The 26,029-nt window shown below is 41.8% G+C and overlaps 1 protein-coding gene across 1 annotated transcript in view; it reads left to right on the forward strand.

The window, feature by feature from the left end:
* The window catches only part of ARID4B (AT-rich interaction domain 4B), a 133,180-nt gene that overhangs the window by 40,879 nt on the left and 66,272 nt on the right, over positions 1-26,029 (forward strand). Inside the window, exons 3-6 of the mRNA XM_075267766.1 lie at positions 14,824-14,934; positions 18,588-18,653; positions 19,067-19,157; positions 23,967-24,046. Coding sequence (XP_075123867.1) covers positions 14,824-14,934; positions 18,588-18,653; positions 19,067-19,157; positions 23,967-24,046 — 348 coding nt within the window. The remainder of the gene's footprint in view (positions 1-14,823; positions 14,935-18,587; positions 18,654-19,066; positions 19,158-23,966; positions 24,047-26,029) is intronic.

Below are 26,029 nucleotides of genomic sequence, written 5' to 3' on the forward strand. Positions count from 1 at the left end.
GAGTAACCATAAATAAGGCATATTTGGAAACAATATATACTGCTTTACAAGGTACAGTTAGCTTTATAACAAATCTACTGCTGCTGCTTCTTTTAAAGGGATTCTACCATTAAAAAACTATTTTTTCTAGGTAACACGTCGGAATAGCCTTTAGAAAGGCTATTCGTCTCCTACCTTTGGAAGTGCTCTCCGCCGCGCCGTTCGTTCGAAATACCAGTTTGTACCGATATGCTAATTTAGTTCTCTCGCAGCGATGGTGGCGTCCCCCAGTGCAGGAGATGCGATGGGGGCGTCCCCATTGCTGCTCGAAAATCTACTGCAGCGCCGCCTCTATGTTCTTCTGTATCCTCCCCTTCCTTCTTTAGCTTGATGTCGGACACCTGCGCAGTACGCAGTGTTCGGCGAACTTTGCCAAACGTACTGCGCATGCCCGCGGCCATAGTGCCGACACCGCAATTTCGCGCATGTGCAGTATGTTCCTCGAAGTCTTCGCTGAACAGAGCGTACTGCGCAGGCGTCCGACATCAAGCTAAAGAAGGAAGGGGAGGATACAGAAGAACATAGAGGCGGCGCTGCAGTCGGTTTTCGAGCAGCAATGGGGGCGCCCTCATCGCATCTCCTGCGCTGGGGGACGCCCCCATCGCTGCGAGAGAACTAATTAGCATATCGGTACAAACTGGTATTTCGAACGAACAGCGCGGCGGAGAGCACTTCCAAAGGTAGGAGACGAATAGCCTTTCTAAAGGTTATTCCGACGTGTTACCTAGAAAAAATTGTTTTTTAATGGTAGAATCCCTTTATGATGAGAATTATAACAATAATCCTGACCTTTTAGCTGCTGCACTCATGGAAATATTACATGTGACTTCTAGTCTCTTGAGTTTGTTCTTTTTAGTGCAGATCGTAAGGTATCAAGTTCATATACAGAAACATGTGGATACTACAGTTGAAACCCCAGAGCAAAGTATTTATATGGCTGAGCCAAGACTTGGCTATGTGTTTAATGGATCCATGCAGAATCCGTTTTTTGCACTGACCAATAAAATCATGCATGCATATACAGTACAGACCAAACATTTGGACACAACTTCTCATTCAAAGAGTTTTCTGTATTTTCATGCCTATGAAAATTGTAGATTCACAATGAAGGCATCAAAACTATTGCCATAATTACCATACCATGCAGTGTCCATATATACAGCACAGGAGAAGTGATGCTGTGCAGTGCCCATATATACAGTACAGGAGAAGTGATACTTTGCAGTGTCCATATATACAATACAGGAGAAGTGATACTGTGCAGTGTCCATATATACAGTACAGGAGAAGTGAAGCTGTGCAGTGTCCATATATACAGTACAGGAGAAGTGATACTGTGCAGTGTTCATATATACAGCACAGGAGAAGTGATGCTGTGCAGTGCCCATATATACAGTACAGGAGAAGTGATACTTTGCAGTGTCCATATATACAATACAGGAGAAGTGATACTGTGCAGTGTCCATATATACAATACAGGAGAAGTGATGCTGTGCAGTGTCCATATATACAGTACAGGAGAAGTGATACTTTGCAGTGTCCATATATACAATACAGGAGAAGTGATACTGTGCAGTGTCCATATATACAGTACAGGAGAAGTGATGCTGTGCAGTGTCCATATATACAGTACAGGAGAAGTGATACTGTGCAGTGTCCATATATACAGCACAGGAGAAGTGATGCTGTGCAGTGCCCATATATACAGTACAGGAGAAGTGATACTGTGCAGTGTCCATATATACAGCACAGGAGAAGTGATGCTGTGCAGTGTCCATATATACAGTACAGGAGAAGTGATACTTTGCAGTGTCCATATATACAATACAGGAGAAGTGATACTGTGCAGTGTCCATATATACAGTACAGGAGAAGTGATACTGTGCAGTGTCCATATATACAGTACAGGAGAAGTGATACTGAGCAGTTCCATATATACAGTACAGGAGAAGTGATACTGTGCAGTGTCATTGCAAAGAGACTACACCATGGCCACCTACCTGGAGAGAATACGCCACCCCAAACACAGACAGACCCTGAGTCGGTATAGACTGAGTGCCCACAACCTTGAGATGGAGACGGGGCGACACAGGCAGACGTACAAGCCATGGGAGAACAGACTGTGCCAGCACTGTGACCAGGGGGCCATAGAAGACGAGACCCACTTCCTGCTACACTGCACCAAATACTCAGCTGTGAGGGCCATCTACTTCCAAAGACTCTCTGCCCACATCCCAGACTTCATATCTGCAGACGAGAAGAGGAAACTCTACATCCTACTGGTAGAAGAAGAGGTCACTGTGGAGATCGCTGCCCAATACGTGTCCAGCTGTCACCAAACAAGAGGAAGATGAGACCCCACAGACTGTTATACCCCAAACCACGGACCCCACCCCACCTCCCCATATAGCGGCCACCAATTAAGAGGAAGATGAGACTCCACGGACTGTTATACCCTAAATCAACCACCCCACCCCATACCCACCACTCCCCCCCCCCTTCCTTTCCCCACACACACTTTACTAGCTTTGGCAATTCCAAATATCTATTCGGACGTGCCAATAAAGCATGTTTGATTTTTGTGGAATTATATTATATCCTACTAATATTATAAGTGTGAAAGTTTGTGTGTTTGGATGTTTGTGAGTTTGGATGTTTGTTCCTCAATCACGCTAAAACGCCTGGACGGATTTGCGTGCAATTTTCCACAAACATAGTTTTTCCTTAGGATTGAGTCACAGGCTACTTTTGGTGCCACTAAACAACATGGCTTCCTAGCAGGAGACTCAGAAAATCAGGACTCCTAGCCCCAGCTATAGACTCACACACACTGCCTGGCATTTCCTGCCTCAACCTGCCTGCACACTCCTTACTGTCACCTCAGGAGTAGCCCTCACTCTACTCACTCACATTTACATATAGCTTTCCACTATATAACACATCACATTGTCTGTATCACGACATACACAATACAACACATCACATTGTCTGACACAATACAACACATCACATTGTCTGTATCACGACATACACAATACAACACATCACATTGTCTGACACAATACAACACATCACATTGTCTGACACAATACAACACATCACATTGTCTGACACAATACAACACATCACATTGTCTGACACAATACAACACATCACATTGTCTGTATCACGACATACACAATACAACACATCACATTGTCTGTATCACGACATACACAATACAACACATCACATTGTCTGTATCACGACATACACAATACAACACATCACATTGTCTGTATCACTTGATACACAATAAAACACATCACATTGTCTGTATCACGACATACACAATACAACACATCACATTGTCTGTATCACGACATACACAATACAACACATCACATTGTCTGTATCACGACATACACAATACAACACATCACATTGTCTGTATCACTTGATACACAATAAAACACATCACATTGTCTGTATCACGACACACAATACAACACATCACATTGTCTGTATCACGACATACACAATACAACACATCACATTGTCTGTATCACGACATACACAATACAACACATCACATTGTCTGTATCACGACATACACAATACAACACATCACATTGTCTGTATCACGACATACACAATATAACACATCACATCACATTTGCTAGCCCACCAAACTTTTTCAAGCACTTTTACAGTTTCACACGTCTGTGTCCGCCCAATTCTCAAATCACCGCAGACGAAGTCGCGGGTAAAAGCTAGTACTTAATAAAAAAGTGTGAAACAACTGAAAATCTGTATTATATTCTCGGTTCTTCAAAGTAGCCACCTTTTGCTTTGATTCCTACTTTGCACACTCTTGGCATTCTCTTGATGAGCTTCAAGAGGTAGTCAACTGAAATGGTCTCCTTACAGTCTTGAAGGAGTTCCCAGAGATGCTTAGCACTTGTTGGCCCTTTTGCCTTCACTCTGCGAAACATCTCGATTGGGTTCAGTTCTGGTGACTGTGGAGGCCAGGTCATTTGGCGTAGTACCCCATCACTCTCCTTCTTGGTCAAATAGCCCTTACACAGCCTGGAGGTGTGTTTGGGGTCATTGTCCTGTTGAAAATAAATGATGGTCCAACTAAACGCAAACCGGATGGAATAGCATGCCGCTGCAAGATGCTGTGGTAGCCATGCTGGTTCAGTATGCTTTCAATTTTGAATAAATCCCCAATAGTGTCACCAGCAAAGCACCCCCACACCATCACACCTCCATGCTTCATGGTGGGAACCAGGCATGTAGAATCCATCCGTTCACCTTTTCCGCATCGCACAAAGACACGGTGGTTGGAACCAAAGATCTCAAATTTGGACTCATCAGACCAAAGCACAGATTTCCACTGGTTTGATGTCCATTCCTTGTGTTCTTTAGCCCAAACAAGTCTCTTCTGCTTGTTGCCTGTCCTTAGCAGTGGTTTTCTAGCAGCTATTTTACCATGAAGGCCTGCTTTACAAAGTCTCCTCTTAACAGTTGTTGTAGAGATGTGTCTGCTGCTAGAACTCGTTGTGGCATTGACCTGGTCTCTAATCTGAGCTGCTGTTACCTGCAATTTCTGAGGCTGGTGACTCGGATGAACTTATCCTCAGCAGCAGAGGTGACTCTTGGTCTTCCTTTCCTGGGGCAGTCTTCATGTGAGCCAGTTTCTTTGTAGCGCTTGATGGTTTTTGCAACTGCACTTGGGGACACTTTCAAAGTTTTCCCAATTTTTCGGACTGACTGACCTTCGTTTCTTAAAGTAAAGATGGCCACTCGTATTTCTTTACTTAGCTGCTTTTTTTCTTGATATAATAGAAATTCTAACAGTCTATTCAGTAGGACTATCGGCTGCGTATCCACCTGACTTCTGTACAACACAACTGATGGTCCCAACTCCATTTATAAGGAAGAAATCCCACTTATTAAAACCTGACAGGGCACACCTGTGAAGTGAAAACCATTTCCGGTGACTACCTCTTGAAGCTCATCAAGAGTGTGCCAAGCAGTAATCAAAGCTAAAGGTGGCTACTTTGAAGAACCTAGAATATAAGACATATTTTCAGTTGTTTCACATTTTTTTTTGTTAAGTATACAATTCCGCATGTGTTAATTCATAGTTTTGATGCCTTCAGTGTGAATCTACAATTTTCATAGTCATGAAAATACAGAAAACTCTTTGAATGAGAAGGTGTGTCCAAACTCTTGTGCTGTGTGTGTGTGTATGTGTGTATGTATATACACTCACCGGCCACTTTATTAGGTACACCTGTCCAACTGCTCGTTAACACTTAATTTGTAATCAGCCAATCACATGGCGGTAACTCAGTGCATTTAGGCATGTAGACATGGTCAAGACAATCTCCTGCAGTTCAAACCGAGCATCAGTTTGGGGAAGAAAGGTGATTTGAGTGCCTTTGAACGTGGCATGGTTGTTGGTGCCAGAAGGGCTGGTCTGAGTATTTCAGAAACTGCTGATCTACTGGGATTTTCACGCACAACCATCTCTAGGGTTTACAGAGAATGGTCCGAAAAAGAAAAAACATCCAGTGAGCGACAGTTCTGTGGGCGGAAATGCGTTGTTGATGCCAGAGGTCAGAGGAGAATGGCCAGACTGGTTCGAGCTGATAGAAAGGCAACAGTGACTCAAATAGCCACCCGTTACAACCAAGGTAGCCAGAAGAGCATCTCTGAACGCACAGTACGTCGAACTTTGAGGCACATGGGCTACAGCAGCAGAAGACCACACCGGGTGCCACTCCTTTCAGCTAAGAACAGGAAACTGAGGCTACAATTTGCACAAGCTCATCGAAATTGGACAATTGAAGATTGGAAAAACGTTGCCTGGTCTGATGAGTCTCGATTTCTGCTGCGACATTCGGATGGTAGGATCAGAATTTGGCGTCAACAACATGAAAGCATGGATCCATCCTGCCTTGTATCAACGGTTCAGGCTGGTGGTGGTGGTGTCATGGTGTGGGGAATATTTTCTTGGCACTCTTTGGGCCCCTTGGTACCAATTGAGCATCGTTGCAACGCCAAAGCCTACCTGAGTATTGTTGCTGACCATGTCCATCCCTTTATGACCACAATGTACCCAACATCTGATGGCTACTTTCAGCAGGATAATGCGCCATGTCATAAAGCTGGAATCTTCTCAGACTGGTTTCTTGAACATGACAATGAGTTCACTGTACTCCAATGGCCTCCACAGTCACCAGATCTCAATCCAATAGAGCATCTTTGGGATGTGGTGGAACGGGAGATTCGCATCATGGATGTGCAGCCGACAAATCTGCGGCAACTGTGTGATGCCATCATGTCAATATGGACCAAAATCTCTGAGGAATGCTTCCAGCACCTTGTTGAATCTATGCCACGAAGAATTGAGGCAGTTCTGAAGGCAAAAGGGGGTCCAACCCGTTACTAGCATGGTGTACCTAATAAAGTGGCCGGTGAGTGTATGTGCTACAGCTTCTATACTACACAACATCTACTATACTACTAAGGGCTCGTTCACATCTGTGCCCAATCTCCGTTCATGCAGGTTTCCGTTTCCTGCACAAAACTGAGCCGGAGACGGAAACCTGCAGGACTCTTCCATACCCATTCATTTGAATGGCCGGCCGGTGAGCGTTTTATGCTCTCTGCCGCGAAACCGTCTTTTTTTTTTTTTTTTTTTAAATCGGACACAGAGTCGGACATGCAGTATTCTGTGTCCAATTTTAAAAAAACAGTTTCGCGGCGGAGCGCATAAAATGCTCACCGGCGCTCACGGCCGGACCCGGTCTGACAGCTTTCCGTCTTCTGCATGCAGAAGATGGAAAGCTGAGAACGGACTTCGGGCGCTAGTGTGAACCTAGCGTAAAATTTATATTTTCATGGTTAAATAAACCGCTCAGCTAAATGTGCTATGCTGTTTTTGTAGCTACCCGTTTATCAATGTGGGAGTTAGAAATGGTGTATAAAAGTTATGGATGTCAGAATATGGTGACTTTAAGAAATGTTATGGTTTTTTTTAGTATTTAAGACATAAAAAACTATAAATTTGGTATCTCTAGAATTGTACGGACTCATAGAATACAGGTGCTGTGTCATTTTAGCTGCAGACTAAATGCCGTAAAAACGAAAGCTGTATGAAAGTTGCTCGTAAACCATCGCCTATAGCAGTGGGTCACAGACTTGCTACAGCCACATGTTACCTCTCATGATGGGGCTTCAAACTGGCATTTTTCAACACAATAATGCTCATCCATGCACTGCAAGGGTTTTTCAGGAATTTCTCCACCAGATTGTAACACTTCTTTGGCCTGTTTGGTCACAAGATTTATCACCAGTCAAGCATTTATGGAACCAGCTGGGAAGCCAGCTTTGATAATCTTTGACACTGCAGGATCTACTGGACCTGTTGCAACATCTGTGGACAAATGTGCTGCAAGACTTTATTTGGAACCTTTATGCCTCTATGCCCAGTTGTCTTTTATCTTGTATCCAGGCTAGAGGTGGCTCACCAGGATACTGATGTCCCCTTTCAATTGGATCCTCAATAAATTCATCCTTTTGTTTTAATATTGTAATCCCTTGCATATATCATTATTATATTCACACACACAAAGTTGTATTCAGTTCCATTAACTCCTTTTTGGTGTTTTATTTTGTTTCTCAATGAGTGTTTATTATAATTCATACTGGTACACTCAAACATGAAAGACAATAAACAGGACAACATCTGTCATAAGAGATTTAGTATAATTAGAATATTAAACAGCAGAGTTAGTGCTGACATTCATCTAGTGAAGCTAGTTAGAACATGTTACAGAATAGTGCAACCAGTAGACTGTGTAAGTGCTGACCAAAAACACAAAAGACATGAATAAATAGTAAATACTAAGTCATGCTGTAAATTTTTTTTTACATTGCCAAGCTTTTTTTGGAGCTTTTTTTTTGTAAAAACCGCTTCCAAAAAAAGCCAGGCTGTTTTCCCCTCCCATATGAGTGAATGGGCTGAAAAACCGCTAGCGTTTTTTTTCCGCGCGTTTTTTTGCAAAAAACAGCGTCGCTTATTTTTGCAAAAAAACGCGCGGAAAAAAAACGCACGGTTTTTGCCTCCCATTCACTTCTATTGCTTTCTTCAGGCGGAAAACGTCTGAAGAAAGGTCATGTCGCTTCTTTTTTCTGCTAGCTGAAAAATAACTAGCAGAAAAAAAAAGCTAGTGGAAAAAAAAAGCTAGCGGAAAAAAAAGCTAGCTGTTCACATAGGGCTCCATTGTAAAGGGGCTGATTTTGAAGCGAAATCCGCTGTCAAAAAACTCCCCTTTGCCCACGTGTGAACTAGCCCTTAGCATCTACTCTGCCATGTACAAGCCTTTTTCTGCAAGTGGAGCTTCTGTATCAACCTGAGGTTTTTTTTGTGTGATTGATATACACTCACCGGCCACTTTATTAGGTACACCATGCTAGTAGTGGGTTGGACCCCCTTTTGCCTTCAGAACTGCCTCAATTCTTCGTGGCATAGATTCAACAAGGTGCTGGAAGCATTCCTCAGAGATTTTGGTCCATATTGACATGATGGCATCACACAGTTGCCGCAGATTTGTCGGCTGCACATCCATGATGCGAATCTCCCGTTCCACCACATCCCAAAGATGCTCTATTGGATTGAGATCTGGTGACTGTGGAGGCCATTGGAGTACAGTGAACTCATTGTCATGTTCAAGAAACCAGTCTGAGATGATTCCAGCTTTATGACATGGCGCATTATCCTGCTGAAAGTAGCCATCAGATGTTGTGTACATTGTGGTCATAAAGGGATGGACATGGTCAGCAACAATACTCAGGTAGGCTTTGGCGTTGCAACGATGCTCAATTGGTACCAAGGGGCCCAAAGAGTGCCAAGAAAATATTCCCCACACCATGACACCACCACCACCAGCCTGAACCGTTGATACAAGGCAGGATGGATCCATGCTTTCATGTTGTTGACGCCAAATTCTGACCCTACCATCCGAATGTCGCAGCAGAAATCGAGACTCATCAGACCAGGCAATGTTTTTCCAATCTTCAATTGTCCAATTTCGATGAGCTTGTGCAAATTGTAGCCTCAGTTTCCTGTTCTTAGCTGAAAGGAGTGGCACCCGGTGTGGTCTTCTGCTGCTGTAGCCCATCTGCCTCAAAGTTCGACGTACTGTGCGTTCAGAGATGCTCTTCTGGCTACCTTGGTTGTAACGGGTGGCTATTTGAGTCACTGTTGCCTTTCTATCAGCTCGAACCAGTCTGGCCATTCTCCTCTGACCTCTGGCATCAACAACGCATTTCCGCCCACAGAACTGCCGCTCACTGGATGTTTTTTCTTTTTCGGACCATTCTCTGTAAACCCTAGAGATGGTTGTGCGTGAAAATAACAGTAGTTTCTGAAATACTCAGACCAGCCCTTCTGGCACCAACAACCATGCCACGTTCAAAGGCACTCAAATCACCTTTCTTCCCCATACTGATGCTCGGTTTGAACTGCAGGAGATTGTCTTGACCATGTCTACATGCCTAAATGCACTGAGTTGCCACCATGTGATTGGCTGATTAGAAATTAAGTGTTAATGAGCAGTTGGACAGGTGTACCTAATAAAGTGGCTGTGTATATATATATATATATATATATATATATATATATATATACTGCTCAAAAAAATAACGGGAACACTGGCTGACTTCCATAAGCGTGGAACTGATGTTTGAAAATTAGCTTCTCAGATCTAGGTATTTGGAAGGTGGAGTTTAAAACAAGTTTTTGTCCCCCCCCCTTCCCTTCCCCCTTGGTTGTTCATTATGATTTTTTTTCTTCTAACTCTGTTACCCAACGGTGCGTATGCTTAGCATTTTCTTCCTACTGAGTCTCTGGCTAGCATCCTGAGTGACACTGGAGGAGCGGTCAGAGGGAACACTCAAATAACACATCCTAGATATGAATGAATGAAATACTTTGTTCTGTACAAAGTTGAATGTGATGACAACAGGTTTGGGAGGAGATCCCTCAGGAGACCATCCACAACCTCATCAGGCGTATGCCCAGGCATGGTAGGGGGGTCATACAGGAACATGGAGGCCACACACACACTACTGAGCCTCATTTTCACATCTTTTAAGGACATTACATCAAAGTTGGATCAGCCTGTAGTGCTGAATGAGTATGAAAAGTGAGTGCCCGTGAGCGTTTTTAACCTGTCCTCGGTGAAACTGTTTTTTTTTTAACCGGACACAAAGTCCTGCATGTCCTGCCGGGTTTCCGTCCCCTGTCCAGTTTCTTGGGGCAGAATACGGAAACTCAGCTAGATTGCCTAAAACACGCACAGGCGCAGGTGTGAACCTGCCCTAAGTCATATGACTGTGTGTAAATCGAGCATGTTAGAAAAGCACATTCTCTCAAAAGATAGTTTTTCAGAGGCTCAATATTCAACATAAATGTGCAAACACATTGAATATCCCATTATCTACAGTACATAATATCATCAGAATATTCAAAATAAATAGAGAAATCCATGTTCAAGGGACGGAGATGATGGTCAAATTGGATATTTGTTATCTATGGCATGATTCGGTAACTCAAATCACTGCATAGGCTCTCTAATATTCTCAGAAATCATTGTCTGTGATCGCAGTTTGCCAAGCATTCCACATATGCAAGTTAAAGTGTAACACCCATTTTATCTATTTATTACTATTGTGGGGGGTGTGGTAAACATTTTTCTAATATACCTTATTAATCTATAAAACTTCCTTTTAATAGAAAACGGCCTGTGAAGTTCAGATTAGCTTTGCCAGGATGATTCTGTACACCAAAGTGGGGGATAATCACTTCAAATGGCTGTATCTCTAGTTTTATACCATTTTTTTCTACGTAACATGAACTGCTGCATATTAGTTCGGACTGTGTTTTAAACTACTAATATCTCAGGTTCTGTTATAGCTAGTACAATGGCAACATATGAAAATGCATGAGAATGCGAGAAACATTTTTGTAGGTAGTATAAAATTACAGATACAGCCATTTGAATTGACCCCCCTCCTTTAGTATATGCTTCAACTCTACATACTGGCAATACAAATGTGTATGGATTTTATTTAGTAACAGCTCAGTTAGAGTGTTGCTAGGAAGAACGTTACAACCTGTTTTATAATGAAAAGTAAGTTAGATAGGATAATAAAGTATATTATGAAAATATTCACTAACCACATCCCTGACATAATAGCGCAAAAAAATAAAAATGGGACTTAGCATCCTGCAAAGAAGAAGTCATATGTAAACACAGTTCATTTAAAATTGACAAAATGGAAAATTGTTCTGTGGTCAGTTGAATTAATATAAACATACATATATATACATACATATACTCCTATCCAGGCATCACTCAGGGAAGGCCTTGCATATTTTTTCAAGTAGTTTTGAGAACAGCTAAGCCACCCTGTATAGCCTATGCAGGGTGTCCGGAAAGTAAGTACACAAAATGAAATGGTGGACTTCAGCCAGTTTATGAAGCGTTTTTTTTTTAAAATTATTATTATTATTAATAATAATGAACATGTGACCGGAAATGCACCGTGGCAGTGCTGCAGGTAGACAGACACAGTGAATGTAAGCTCACAATTGTGAATGTAACAGTAATTCTTGTGGGGACATGTCAATTCCGTTTTGCACGCAACACCTGTGCCAACCCGTGAAGAGCTCGTGAACCGCATCCAGGCTGCGTTTGTCGCAGTGAGGGCCATGCCAGGAGTCTGTGAACGTGTGCATCAATCCATCTCCCGGCGTTGCACTGCTTGCATCGAGGCAGGCAGCCAGCACTTCGACCAATTCTTGTAAATAAGTAACAGTGATTAAACTGATTTCCCATTAAAACGCTTTCTCTTCTTCGCTTCTCCTTAACATGGCGCAACAAGGGATATGAAACCGACATCTCGGTCTACCTGCCATAACAGTGCATTTCTGGTCACATGTTCATTAATAAAGTCCACCCTTTCATTTTGTGTACTTACTTTCCGCATACCCTGTGTATACAGATACAGCAAATGCCAAAGGTGGGTATCCCTTCAAATATCTGTATCTCCGATTGTATACCACCTCTGGATCTCAGTATTTTCACATGTTACAAACTCTAGCTATAACAGAAGCAGAGAAATCATTAGTTGAAGTCACAGCCACACATATGATTTTATTTGTTGCTATTTCTGGGGCTGAAATCTTGGAGGCATGTAAAAACAGAGAAGGAAAATGACACCAGAATCATTTTTCTAGGTGTTAAAAACAAACAAACTCTACCCCCTTTTTGACATTTGCTGTCAAAAATATCTGTACACACTCGTAGAGAAGGGTAAATATGGAATCTGTTTTCGATACAATGAACAAAGTACTATAGGTGTCCCTTATAATCAAGAGCAGTTAGAATCAACCACCAACAGTAAATTACAAATATAGACAGGGGTGTAACAATACATTAAGTAACTGTAGCTTTAAACCACTTCATTTTAAAGAAAAATACTTTGGCCTGTATCTGGGTTATAGGCAGAGATAACCAGTTAAAGGGATTCAATCATTAAAATGCAATAATAAGAATAGGAATAGCCTTAAGAATAGGAATAGCCTTAAGAAAGATTATTTTTCTCCTACCTTTAGATGTCTTCTCCGCACCGCCGTTCGCTAAAAATCCTTGTATTCTTCTATATGCAAATGAGTTTTCTTTGCAGCACTAGGGGCAGTCCCCAGCGCTCAAACAGCACTAGGGGGCATCCCCCAATGCTGTGAGAGAACTCTGCAGCGCCACTTCTGTCTTGTCCTGGAACAGCCTCTCTCTACGTTGGCTTCAAACTTATAGACATGTGCAGTCGGCTCTGCCGTCGGGCTTTGGGCAGAGCCATCTGTGCATTTCCTCGGCAATTTTCCTGTGGCCACTTACACAGTAAACTGGTGTAAGCGGCTGTTTTCTTGTGGCTGCTTACAGAGTAAGCTGGGATAAGCAGCCAAAGGAAATTGGCCTCGGGCATGCGCAGTCGGCTCTGCCTGAAGCTCGATGGCAGAGCTGACTGTGCATGCCTAGAAGTTTGAAGCCAGTGCAGTGAAGATGCGGGGAGAGGCTGTTCCAGACGAAGATGTAGGCGGTGTTGGAGATTTCTCTCGCAGTATTGGGGACACCTGCAGTGCTGTTTGAGCGCTGGGGACCGCCCCTAGTGCTGCAAGAGAACTCATTTGCATACAGAAGAAAGTCGGGATTTCTACCGAATGGCAGAGAAGACATCTTAAGGTAGGAGAATGATAGTCTTTCTTCAGGCTATTCCTACTTGTTAGGGAGAAAAAATTGCATTTTAATTATTGAATTTCTATAAAGCGTAACTAAACTTTTTGACGACTTTTGATTTTCTGGCAGTACTTTATTAACAAATTTTGGATCTTTTCTGTGAAATCCTGCATTTTTTCGCTGTTTTTCTTGAGAAGGTTACTTCAAACAGTAATATCTTGGATATTATAAAATGTGCAACCTTGCTTTTGGCGTCATGTGAAATCAAAAGTTCTACACTATTTATAGAGGTAAAACTGGTTAAAAACACAGTAAGGATATTTATATGCATCTGTATAATATAAGATATAAAAATCCCTATCCCGTCTGTGTTTTCAACCAGTGATATCTCTGAAAAAAAATCAGATAGCACTGCAACTTTAGTGTCATATGACAGAAGAAAATCTCCTCTTTCATTCGACAGGGCAAGTTTGTACATTTTATAATGTCAGAGATATAACTGATCCCTACCTTCATTTTCTCTACATTTTACATAGCCCTCTACTCCTGTAGATATTCATAGCTTTACATTGAGAGGCTGAAACAGCTCTCAATACAGAAGCAAGGAGAAGAGTGAAAAAATAAAGGATTTCACTGCAAGGATCCAAAATTTGTTAAAATATATTACAAAATGTATTAATTGAAAGTTTAGTTACACTTTAAGTGAATGCTGTAGTATAAAGTATTTTTTTAACAGCAGCAGTCCAAATACATTGAAACAATCTAGTTCATTTTTCTGGTCTATTAGTTGTGGCTAGACACATATTAAACAGAATTAATTGAAAGGCATATGGAAATGATATCTTAAATAACTATATAAGTATTTACTGCCTCCTATATGTCCTTTATGTGTCAACACTCCCAAAGATTATGAAAAATATATGTGTTCCTAAGACTCCATTTATCACTTGAATAAGAAGAGCTTTAGAGTTATCTGGGAATGCATATACGGAGTGATGTATGTCCTGTGAAATATTACTAGAGTCATATCATGGCAGCTACTAGCAGAAATGGCTTTTTGCCGTCTCAAAGTGGTGCTTAGAATGTCTTCCACCCCAGTCTGGGAAATTTTGAGTCCATTTGGAGAGAACCTTTTAGTAAGAAAAACATTCCTGTTTTGAAATATTATCATACAGTATCATAGTATATATTATATAGATCAATAAAAGTGTATAAGTTACCATTTTCTTTTTTTTTTACTGGATGCATAACCTGGAGAGTTCCCTTCTTTCCTATGCTATGTCGCTATGTATTTGCAATCAAGACGTACTAAAGATGGATAAAACCGTGTAGTGCCACCGTATCTCACTCCATTAATAGTTACCTGAGCAGTCTAGCAACATGTAATACATGATTGTATTATTATTTTTCAGAATAAATTATTGCATTGTAAAATGTGTATTGTAGGAAAGGTAATGATTAAATGTTAAATAATGATCTCTCCTTATAGTCTCTAGATGAACCTCCTTTCCTTTCGGTCGGCACAGATGTGAGTGCTAAATACAGGGGTGCATTCTGTGAAGCAAAAATAAAGGCAACAAAAAGGCTTGTGAAAGTGAAGGTATGCTGTTGTATGAATTATGATACTGAACAATATGCTCCATCTTATCTGTCTTGTTTGTTGTGAAAAAATGTATTGTGATAATGTATTGCATAGTTTTCAGATGCGTGCTGAAGAGGCTTTTAGAGCCGTGAACCTCATAGTTGTCTGTAGCTTTTCAGTAAAATTGAGGATTACTGGAAGGTTTCCACAGATATATATTAGTACGTGATACTTCAGTATTTTTTTTTATAATAACTGTTTGACTATCACAGCTGCTCTAGGGCCCCCTTGCACTTCATGGCACACTAAGACTAAGGCCTCACGTAGCAAGCTGCAGCTGAAAAAATGTTGTGCCAAAACGCATCTCTATTATATCTATACAGAAACTACCAGTGTTTCTATAGGCATAATTGACATGCTGTGATTTACAAAAACGCAACATTTTTTGAAATTGCAGCATTTCCGTGTTGTTTTATTTTTTTTTCATTGTGTGGATGGAATTAGCCAAAGCAGAGTTTTTTGCCGCGGTGTTTTTTTGCCACAGCATTTCTGTTGCAGTCAAAACACTGCATATTCGCAACATGGCGCCCCAGCATTAAAGATAATGACATGGCTGTTTTCTCCCTTTTAGGAAGATACATCACGTCTATTGGTCACATGGTCATCATGCAGCCCAGACCCTTTCATTTGAAGGGGACTGATCGCTAGCAATGTCATGTGAACAATGGATGTAATATAATTTCTTGCACAGAAAAAAGGAGCTGTGTTTTCTAATCCTGAATAATCTAAAATCCCCTTTATTTTAGCTTTTCTTCCTATATAAATACGCTAACAAATTGATTGGTAATTCTACGTTTTTTGATACACTTAAAACTTTTGTCTTTTAATATATTTTTGCTCTCTCAACCAAAGGTCTGTAGTTTAGGTCTATTCTGGCTTTGCGACTGCATTTCTAATTGGGTGCTGATGGAAGTTCATGTGAGCTGATCTCTTAATCAATATCTATATCTGGATCACAGCGCTGCACAGTACAATATCTATGCATGATCACAACCCCTGGAAGTCTTTGTATGATCACCACATGCAGTCACATCCCACAGTTTGGGAAATAGTGGTCTATCTTAATCTGGTATCAGGGGCCACAAGATCTGAAGAGGTTGAATTACATCCTGCTAGATGTTTCCCTTAGTATAAGCACCACTAGAGTTGTCTGGTGGCAGCCTCCAACATAGAAGTAAGGTGCGTATTTGACATGGGTATTCTGACATGGCGGATTTCTGTCTCTCATTGTTTTCAATGGGAGACAGAGATTACAGCAGGATGTTCGGTCTGCTCGACCTTGACTCACCTCTGATTTATCTGGGCCTAGTCAGTATCAGAAAGGAAAACAGCCCTCTGGCTTCCTTATAGTAAAGAACAGAAGCAGAGCTTCAGGACAGAATTTTGCGCTGAGTTTGAGCCCGAACATACCCCAAGACTGGTCAAAAATGTGAAAACCTGCGTGGTTTAAAAAAAAACACATGCATACTAATATGGGTAAAAATAATCCTTGCAAGTTGACTCACAAATGGCAGATTGTTGACAAGTGGAAGTGACCTTTTCAAGAGTTTTGGACTTTATAAAAGAGCACAGCTAAATGTATTCAGACCCCAAATTGTTACTGGTTAGACTTAAACGGGGCAGCACAACAGCACAACAAACCTGCCGCTACAAATTCAATTCAGGGTGAGCAGCACAGCTCCCAGCTCTCATGAACAGCTGATCTTCAGGTGTTTTGGCTGTCTGACCCTCACAGATCTAAAATAGGTGATCTCTCCTAAGTATAGACCATTAGTATTAGAAACTGGATAGCTGTCTCAATTATTCTCAAGGTCAAGGTTTTCTCTGTCTAAGCGGGTGCTCACATGAAGGAATTTGAGGATCTACCTCAAATTCCACCTCAAAATCCGCTAGCTAGCAGAAATAATCAGCTACTGCCTCCCACTGAAATGAAGGGAAGGCAGTAGCTGATTTTTTTTCTACTAGTTAGCAGATTCTGTCTGAGAACTCCTATTTGAATGAATGGGAGGCAGAAAATATTCCTTTTCCTTCAGCACAAAATTTGACATGGAATTGGACTATTTACACTTACTATATACACTGCTCAAAAAAAATAAAGGGAACACTCAAATAACACATCCTAGAGCTGAATGAATGAAATATTCTCATTGAATACTTTGTTCTGTACAAAGTTGATTGTGATGACAACAAAATCACCCAAAAATCGTCAATGGAAAACAAATTTATTAACCAATGGAGACCAGGATTTGGAGTCACCCCCAAAATTAAAGTGGAAAAACACACTACAGGCTGATCCAACTTTGATGAAATGTCCTTAAAACATGTCAAAATGAGGCTCAGTAGTGTGTGTGGCCTCCACGTGCCTGTATGACCTCCCTACAACGCCTGGGCATGCTCCTAATTAGGTTGCGGATGGTCTCCTGAGGGATCTGACTAGACCTGGACTAAAGTATCTCCCAACTCCTGGACAGTCTGGTGCAACGTGACGGTGGATGGAGCGAGACATGATGTTCCAGATGTGCTTAATCAGATTCAGGTCTGGGGAACGGGCGGGCTTCAATGCTTCAATGCCTAGATCTTGCAGGAACTGCTGACACACTCCAGCCACATGAGGTCTGGCATTGTCCTGCATTATTAGCAATCCTGGGCCAACCGCACCAGCATATGGTCTCACAAGGGGTCTGAGGATCTCATCTTGACACCTAATGGCAGTCAGGCTATCTCTGGCGAGCACATGGAGGGCTGTGTGGCCCTCCAAAGAAATTCTGCCCCACACCATTACTGACCTACTGCCAAACCGGTCATGCTGAAGGGACGTTGCAGGCAGCAGATCGCTCTCCATGGCGTCTCCAGACTCTGTCACATCTGTCACATGTGCTCAGTGTGTACTTGCTTTCATCTGTGAAGAGAACAGGGTGCTAGTGGCGAAGTTGCCAATCCTGGTGTTCTGTGGCAAATGCCAAGTGTCCTGCACAGTGTTGGGCTGTGAGCACAACCCCCATCTGTGGATGTCGGGCCCTCATACTATCCTCATGGAGTCGGTCTCTAACGTTTGTGCAGACACATGCACATCTGTGGCCTGCTGGAGTTAATTTAGCAGAGCTCTGGCAGTGCTCCTCCTGTTCCTCCTTGCACAAAGGCGGAGGTAGCAGTCCTACTGCTGGTTTGTTGCTCTGCTATGGGCCCCATCCACGTCTCCTGCTGTACTGGCCTGTCTCCTGGTAGCACCTCCAGCCTCTGGACACTACGCTGATAGACACAGCAAACCTTCTTGCCACAGCTCGCATTGATGTGCCATCCTGGATGAGCTGCACTACCTCAGCCACTTGTGTGAGTTGTAGAGTCTGTCTCATGCTACCATAAGTGTGAAAGCACAACCAACATTCAAAAGTGACCAAAAGATCAGCCAGAAAGCATTGGTACTGAGATGTGGTCTGTGGTCCCCAACTGCAGAACCACTCCTTTATTGAGTGAGTCTCAATAATTGCCAATAATTTCCATCTGTTGTCTATTCCATTCTATTTAATTTCCTTTATTTTTTTGAGCAGTGTATATACTGTTGTTTATGTCTTCAACCATCCATTAATCTATATTGAATTTATATTACTTAGGTAACATTTCGACGTGATGCAACAACTGTAGAGGTGCAAGATGATTATGTTAAAGGTCCCCTAAAGGTAATTCATGTTTTGTCTTATCTAATGAAACCTATCTGTTAATCATCTATCAGGCAGCCTATCAAGGAGGTACTGAGAATTACACTTAGCATACAGGGCAGAAGAAGTGATACTGAGCAGGGGACACATACACCAGAAAAGAGTAGTGGTGCTTTGCAATAGCCATATAATACAGGACAACCAAAATTGTACTTAGCAGTGGCCATATATAGAGGGCAAAACAAGAAGTTCTAAGCAGTGTCCATATTAATGGTTCAAGAGAAGTAGTGCTGGGTAGTGGCCATATATAGGGCAAAAAGAAGCATTACCGATATACTGGAGAGTTAGAGGTAAGAACTACTTGTACGACAAGTGCAGTGAGCTGACATGTTTCATATAACATTTTATGACTTTTTAATTTTTTTTTTAAACAGATTGGAGCTGTAGTAGAAATTAAAAATCCTGATGGAACTTATCAAGAAGCTGTTATAAATAAGTTAACTGATGCAAGCTGGTACACAGTCGGTGAGTTTCATGGCTATTCTCTGCGCTTTTATGATATAAATATGTATGTAATCCAACTTATCTAAGCCAGTTGTTTCTGAAGCATTAGCTGTGAGTCAGAGGGTATTATATTCATAGTCAGTTCTCAATACAATGTTTAAAAAAATTTACTTTTATTAGCGAGGACAACTTTATAATAATCCTAAAAATGTGATTTACCAGCTATAAAGTCCATTTATGATATATTAGTCAGTGGCTTTCTAACAATATGTAGGTTGTGATTAGAGATGGACGAACCGATTCAATATGGGTTTGACCCGAATAATACAAACTTTTTTTTTTTTTTTTTTTTTAACAAACCCGAATAAATGGAAATTCGTTTCAGATGAACTAAAACAATCACTGCTACATATATTGTGCAGGAAAAATACATAAGACACACGTGTTTGTGAGTCACTGTGACATTCTGGCTTCCCTGGACTTCTTACAGCGCTGATGTCAATTGCAGTATGTAAGGTGCCGTGGTTGGGTCACAAGGCATATCAGTGATGGTAGATGTGTTATTCATCACTGCATGATTCAAAGCAATTACTCCATTTTCTTCGGCAATACACGGCAATGAATGCAGAAAGGTTTACAATAAAGCTAGAGAGTCTTAGGGGTAGAAGAAGTTTAGTCAGATGTAATCAATTACAGTTAGATAATGATAGTAATCATAGATAGGAATAAAGCCCTTGCAAATGACCATGTGCTAGGTCAGTGTGCTATCCAGATTTTTCCCAGATGGCACACTAACTATTTCTGTGGGCCCGTGCACATGACCGAGTATTACACGGATCAGTGGGCGGCCAACATTCTCGGCCACAAAACTCAGGACAGGTTCTATTCCTGTCCAGTATTGAAGCCGTGCTTCCACGACCTCTATTCATTGACTAAATGGGGTCACGTAAATACAACCACTGCATGGGCAGCACACGGATGACATGAACCGTTCAGTCATGGCCAGAGGCCAGCCTAAGGGAGAGTATCTGTGCTGTGTGAGCCATACTGCTACAGTGATAAAGACAGACAAAAGATAGTAAAAGCTTTCATTGCCAATAAAACTTAGGGGAAGCTCGCGGGATTGAGGTGGTAGTGGCAGCAACTACATGCAGTTATCTCTCGTGATTGATTTTATTCTCTACATTGCCAAGTAATAAATTCATGGCAGTGTGCAGAAGCTTAGCTGTGGCCGTGCAAGAACAAATGTAGGAACTACATCTCTACGTACATGAATAGGCATCACCATCCTATTTAGAAAAATAGACTTAGCAATGGCAGAGGACGTGAACAAGGCCGTCCTACTTCTTCTTCTCATGATCTTCCTTGTAGGCAGGCCACTTGTACCTAGCACATGGTTGTTGTTATCACCATCACCAACTGTTTCTCCTCCTCCTCTTTTTCACACTACCGTTCGTCATCCATAAGGGAATGCATATCCAGGAAAAAGCAATATGCGGCCAGCTATCCAGCAGTTTTGCAACTTAAAGAGGACCTTTCATCAGATCTGGCACATGCAGTTTTATATACTGCTGGAAAGCTGACGGCTTTCCCGATCTGTGCCCGGTGTAAAGCGCTATCGGTCCCGGTACCGTAGCGCTTTAGTGTCAGAAGGGCGTTTCTGACAGTTAGCCAGGGACGCCCTTCTGCCCAGCAGCGCCTATCGCGCTGTGCTCTAAGACCGGGGAGGAACGCCCCCTCCCTCTGCTCACACAGCTCGTCCATAGACGAGTATTATCAGGAGCGGGAGGAGGGAGTTCCTCCCCAGTCTTAGAACACAGCGCGATAGGCGCTGCTCGGCAGAAGGGCGTCCCTGGCTAAGTGTCAGAAACGCCCTTCTGACACTAAAGCGCTACGGTACCGGGACCGATAGCGCTTTACACCGGGCACAGATCGGAAAAGCCGAATTCAGCGCACTGTCAGCTTTCCAGCAGTATATAAAACTGCATGTGCCCGATCTGATGAAAGGTTCTCTTTAAGTTGCAACTTGCCAAGCTGAAGCTTGTTGTGGTGCAGCCTTTGCCGTACCACCTAGTGGATTGCACTGTGTTTTACTAAATGATGGCTTGTACTCATCCTCAATAGAGGATACCTACATGCTATTATTTCTCTAGGAAAGCTGTCCCTGCTTTATTTTGCCTTGTGTTGTAGAATGTGGGCAATTCCCTAAATATGTTAGTTGAGGAAAGGTGCATGCAACCATCAACTTGTGGAGCAGCAATTATGGACAAGGACCATACATGACTTTCATGGCCCACTGAGTCAGTGTTTTGAAAAGCACCATCTACAGCAGACCTGGGCAAAGCCTGGCCCGTGGGCCATATCCGGCCCTCTGACTGATTCAGACCGGCCCGCACAGCTTGACTAGGGAGGCGTGTCTAGGGGGCATGTCTTAGTGCTGGCAGGACAGTGCAAAAAGATGGAGACATGTGGTGTGTGTTATAAGGTACTGAGAGGGGAATGTGAGATGCAGGGTGGAGAGTGTGTGTGTGTCTATATGTGTCTGTCTGTCTATATGTGTGTGTGTGTGTGTCTATATCTGTGTGTGTGTGTGTGTGTGTGTGTGTGTGTGTGTGTCTATATGTGTCTGTCTGTCTGTATGTGTCTGTCTATATGTGTTTCAGTAACCTAGGGGCAGAGATGGAAGGGGAATGTTATACTAGGGCAGAGATGGCAGATGGAGGGGGGGGGGACATGAACTGGGGGAGAGATGGAGGGGGACATGAAATGGAGCAAATAAAGGGGGATATGAAACTGAGAGAGAAATGGAGGGGGGACATGAAAATGGGGGTAGATGAAGAGGGCACTTAAACTGGGGGGACATTAAACTGGGGACAAATGGAGGGGGCATTAAACCGTGGAGGAAGCTGTAGGGGAACCTGTCTGTCTCTAGTTGCCCCCAGTTTAATGTCACCCTCGAGCTACCCCTATGGTTTAATGTCTGTTTCCAGCTTCCCGATTTTAATGTCCCCTCTAGTTGCCCCCAGTTTCATGTCCCGCTCCAGCTGTCAATTTATTGCCCCCCTCCAACTACTCCCACTGTTTAATGTCCCCCTCCATCTGCTCCAGTTTCATGTCCCCTCTGGCTTCCCCCAGTTTAAACTGGGGCACCAGGAGAGGGGCTTAATACTGTGGGGCAGTTGGAAGGGAACATTATAATGTGGGGGCATATAATGTACGGGTGACTGTAGGAGGTTTATACTTTGTGGGGGCACATGGAAAGATGATTGGGAATGGGCGGAGTCAACGTAGAAGTGGATGGAGCTAAATTTGCTGTGGCGCGGCCCTCTAGCATAGTTTCAATTTCTTATGCGGCCCCATGGGAAAATTAATTGCCCACCCCTGATCTACAGTCTAAAAACGCAACAAGGCCATGTACTAGTTCCACCCCATTTATGCAGGCTCAGTTTCAACACCATGCAGGGTAATTTTTGGAGCATTTTAACTGTTAAAATGGGTAAAAGCAAGTGACAGCACAGTATATGGTTAAACTATGAGTGAAATATACAAATAGCCGGCTCACCCACTTGTCATTTGAATATCATAGTCCGGAATGCACGGATACCGATGGACTCTTCTCGGCAGCTTGAACCAAAATGTGAAGAAAACTCCAGCACTCTCCGGATATAGTATAAAAACCTTCGACTTTTATTGTATCTTCAGTCAGTATGCATGAAGTAACCGCGACAGGTGACTTGGCGTATCGCAGATGAAAAAGCCTACGCGTTTCGGATTAGATCCTTCATCATGGCATAACTCTCACAACTGAAAACTCGCATTAAAAACATTTCTAAATGGGTGTAACCTCCTCCCAATTAACCCTAAATGACCACTTAAAAACCACCTGTGATACTGCCAAATCCACTGTGCTACACAATATACTTATATTCATATTTATAATATATACATATCGAGTTTATACATCAAACAAACATCATTGGGTTCATATTATATGCAGATCAAGGGTGCCCCTATGGGGGCGCCATTTTCCCCCTCTGTGGCCAATCTTACGTTATCATGGTGGGAGGAGCAATTTGTATTTACTCCTGATAATCCTGATAAGTATATTGTGTAGCACAGTGGATTTGGCAGTATCACAGGTGGTTTTTAAGTGGTCATTTAGGGTTAATTGGGAGGAGGTTACACCCATTTAGAAATGTTTTTAATGCGAGTTTTCAGTTGTGAGAGTTATGCCATGATGAAGGATCTAATCCGAAACGCGTAGGCTTTTTCATCTGTGATACGCCAAGTCACCTGTCGCGGTTACTTCATGCATACTGACTGAAGTTTTTAAGAATGATACAATAAAAGTCGAAGGTTTTTATACTATATCCGGAGAGTGCTGGAGTTTTCTTTAAACTATGAGTATCTATCCACTGCTTACCATTCGCTTTTGCACAGACACACATATCACTTTCACTTTGACGTAGCTTCTGTGCTTACCTTAGAGATTTATGAATCGTACCAAACTACGACACAAAATGAATCTTGGTCCTGAAACACCCGAACCTGAGATGAATCTTGAGAGGTTCGCCCATATCTAGTTGTGATCTGCTGACATTTTTGAATAATAACATGGGAATTGTTTGTTATGCAGTTACTTAAAGTGGTCTCATCCAAGACAACCTCTTCCAAAACCACTGGCTGATTTTGCTAAGAAAAGCCATAGTCCATTTTGAAATCAAAGCGCATGTTATATAACTTTTTTTTTATTTTTTTTTATTTAATTTAAGTAGAAATGAAGTATAATTAGTAATCCAACTAACAATGCAACATTATTTTGTGCCATAGTGTTTGATGATGGTGATGAAAAAACTTTAAGAAGATCTTCACTTTGCTTGAAGGGAGAGAGACATTTTGCAGAGAGTGAAGTAGGTATACCATTATGTATTCACAAAAACTATTTACATTATACAGATTGGTTTACAACAAAAAAATTCTCGTACTTTGAACTTTGTCAATTTACTGTCTCTTACAAGTCTTGTATAGTTTGCTATGAATTAGGTTTAAAGGGGCTCGATCAGCAAAATTATGCTGATAGAGCCCCATGTATGCGCGGTTAGCCTTTAACCGGTTAAGGACCAGGCCCAAAAGTATGTTAAAGACCAGGCCTTTTTTTTCAAAACTGACGTGTCACTTTAAATGGCAATAACTTTGAGACGGTTTAACTTACACAAATGATTTTGAGATTGTTTTTTTCGTAACACATTATACTTCATGTTAGTGGTAAATATTAATCAATATTTTTGTATTTATTTATAAAAAAACTAGGAAATTTGATGGAAATTTGGAAAAAATTACAATTTTCAAAATGTGAAATTCTCTGCTTTTCAGGCAGATAGTCATACCACCCAAATACATGAATAAATATTATCTCCCATATCTCTGCTTTATATCGGCATCATCTTTTGATTGTCTTTTAATTTATTTTGGACGTTACAAGGCTTACAAGTGTAACAGCGATTTTCTAGATTTGCAAGAAAATTCTCCAAACCAATTTTTTAGGGACCGCTTCAGTTCTGTAAGGAATTATAAAGGCCTATATAATAGAAACCCCCATAAATCACCCCATTTTCAAAACTACACCCCTCAAATTATTCAAAACAGCATTTGGGATGTTTGTTAACCCTTTAAGTTTTTCATAAGAATAAACATAATATGGAAGTGAAATTTAGACATTTCATTTTTTTTCATTAATACATTCATTTAGACCTAAAATTAACACATTCACAAAGGGTTAAAGGAGAAAATGCATCTCACATTTTGTTATGCAATTTCTCCCGTACACAGAAATACCCCACATGTGGGCGTAAACTGATTTTTGGGTACACAGCAGTGCATGGAAGGGAAGGAGCGACACTGGGTGTGTGAACAGCAGATTTTGCTGGAATAATTTTCAGGCACCATGCCTCATTTGCAGAGCCCTTAGCGTACCAAAACAATGGAAACCCCCCAAAAGTGACCCCATTTTAGAATCTACACCCCTCACAGAATTCATCAAGGGGTATAGTCAGCATTTTGACCCTACAGTTGTTCCACAGATTTTACTAACATTGGGATGTGTAAATGAAAAATTACTAAAATGTCACTTTATCCCCAAAGTTTTAATTTTCACAAGGGGATAAAGGAGTAAAAGCCCCCCACAGTTTGTTAAACAATTTCTCCTGAACACGGCAATACCCCATATGTGGTAATAATCTGCTGTATGGGAACATGGCGGGGCTCAGAATGGAAAGAGCGCTATTTGGCTTTTGAAGGACAGCTTTTGCTGGAATATTTTTCAAGTCCCATGTCGCATTTGCAGAGCCCCTAAAATATCAATATAGTGAAAACCCCCTAAAAGTGACCCCATTTAGGAAACTACACCCCTCATAGAATTTATCTAGGGGTTTGGTGAGCATTTTGGCCTCACAGCTGTTTCACAGATTTTATTAACATTGGGACGTAAAAATGAAAAATTACTTTTTTTTCACAATGTATCGCCCATTTAGCGCCATATTTTTAATTTTGCAAGTAGTTAATGAATTAAAAGCCCCCCACAGTTTGTTACAAATCTTCTCCTGAACACGGCAATACCCCATATGTGGCCATAATCTGCTGTATGGGTACATGGTGAGGCTCAGAATGGAAAGAGAGGTATTTGGATTTTGGAGGGCAGATGTGGCTGGAATAGTTTTGAGGGGCCATGTCACATTTGCTGAGCCCCTAAAGTACCAATACAATGGAAACCCCTCAAAAGTGACCCCATTTTATAAACTACACCTGTCATGGAATGAATCAAGGGGTATTATCATTTTGTGCCTAAAATGCTTCCAAAAAATGAATGTCCAAAATGAAAATTGAAATTTTGAAAG

The sequence above is a fragment of the Leptodactylus fuscus genome, chromosome 3 (genome assembly GCF_031893055.1).
Source record: "Leptodactylus fuscus isolate aLepFus1 chromosome 3, aLepFus1.hap2, whole genome shotgun sequence".
Taxonomy (NCBI): domain Eukaryota; kingdom Metazoa; phylum Chordata; class Amphibia; order Anura; family Leptodactylidae; genus Leptodactylus; species Leptodactylus fuscus.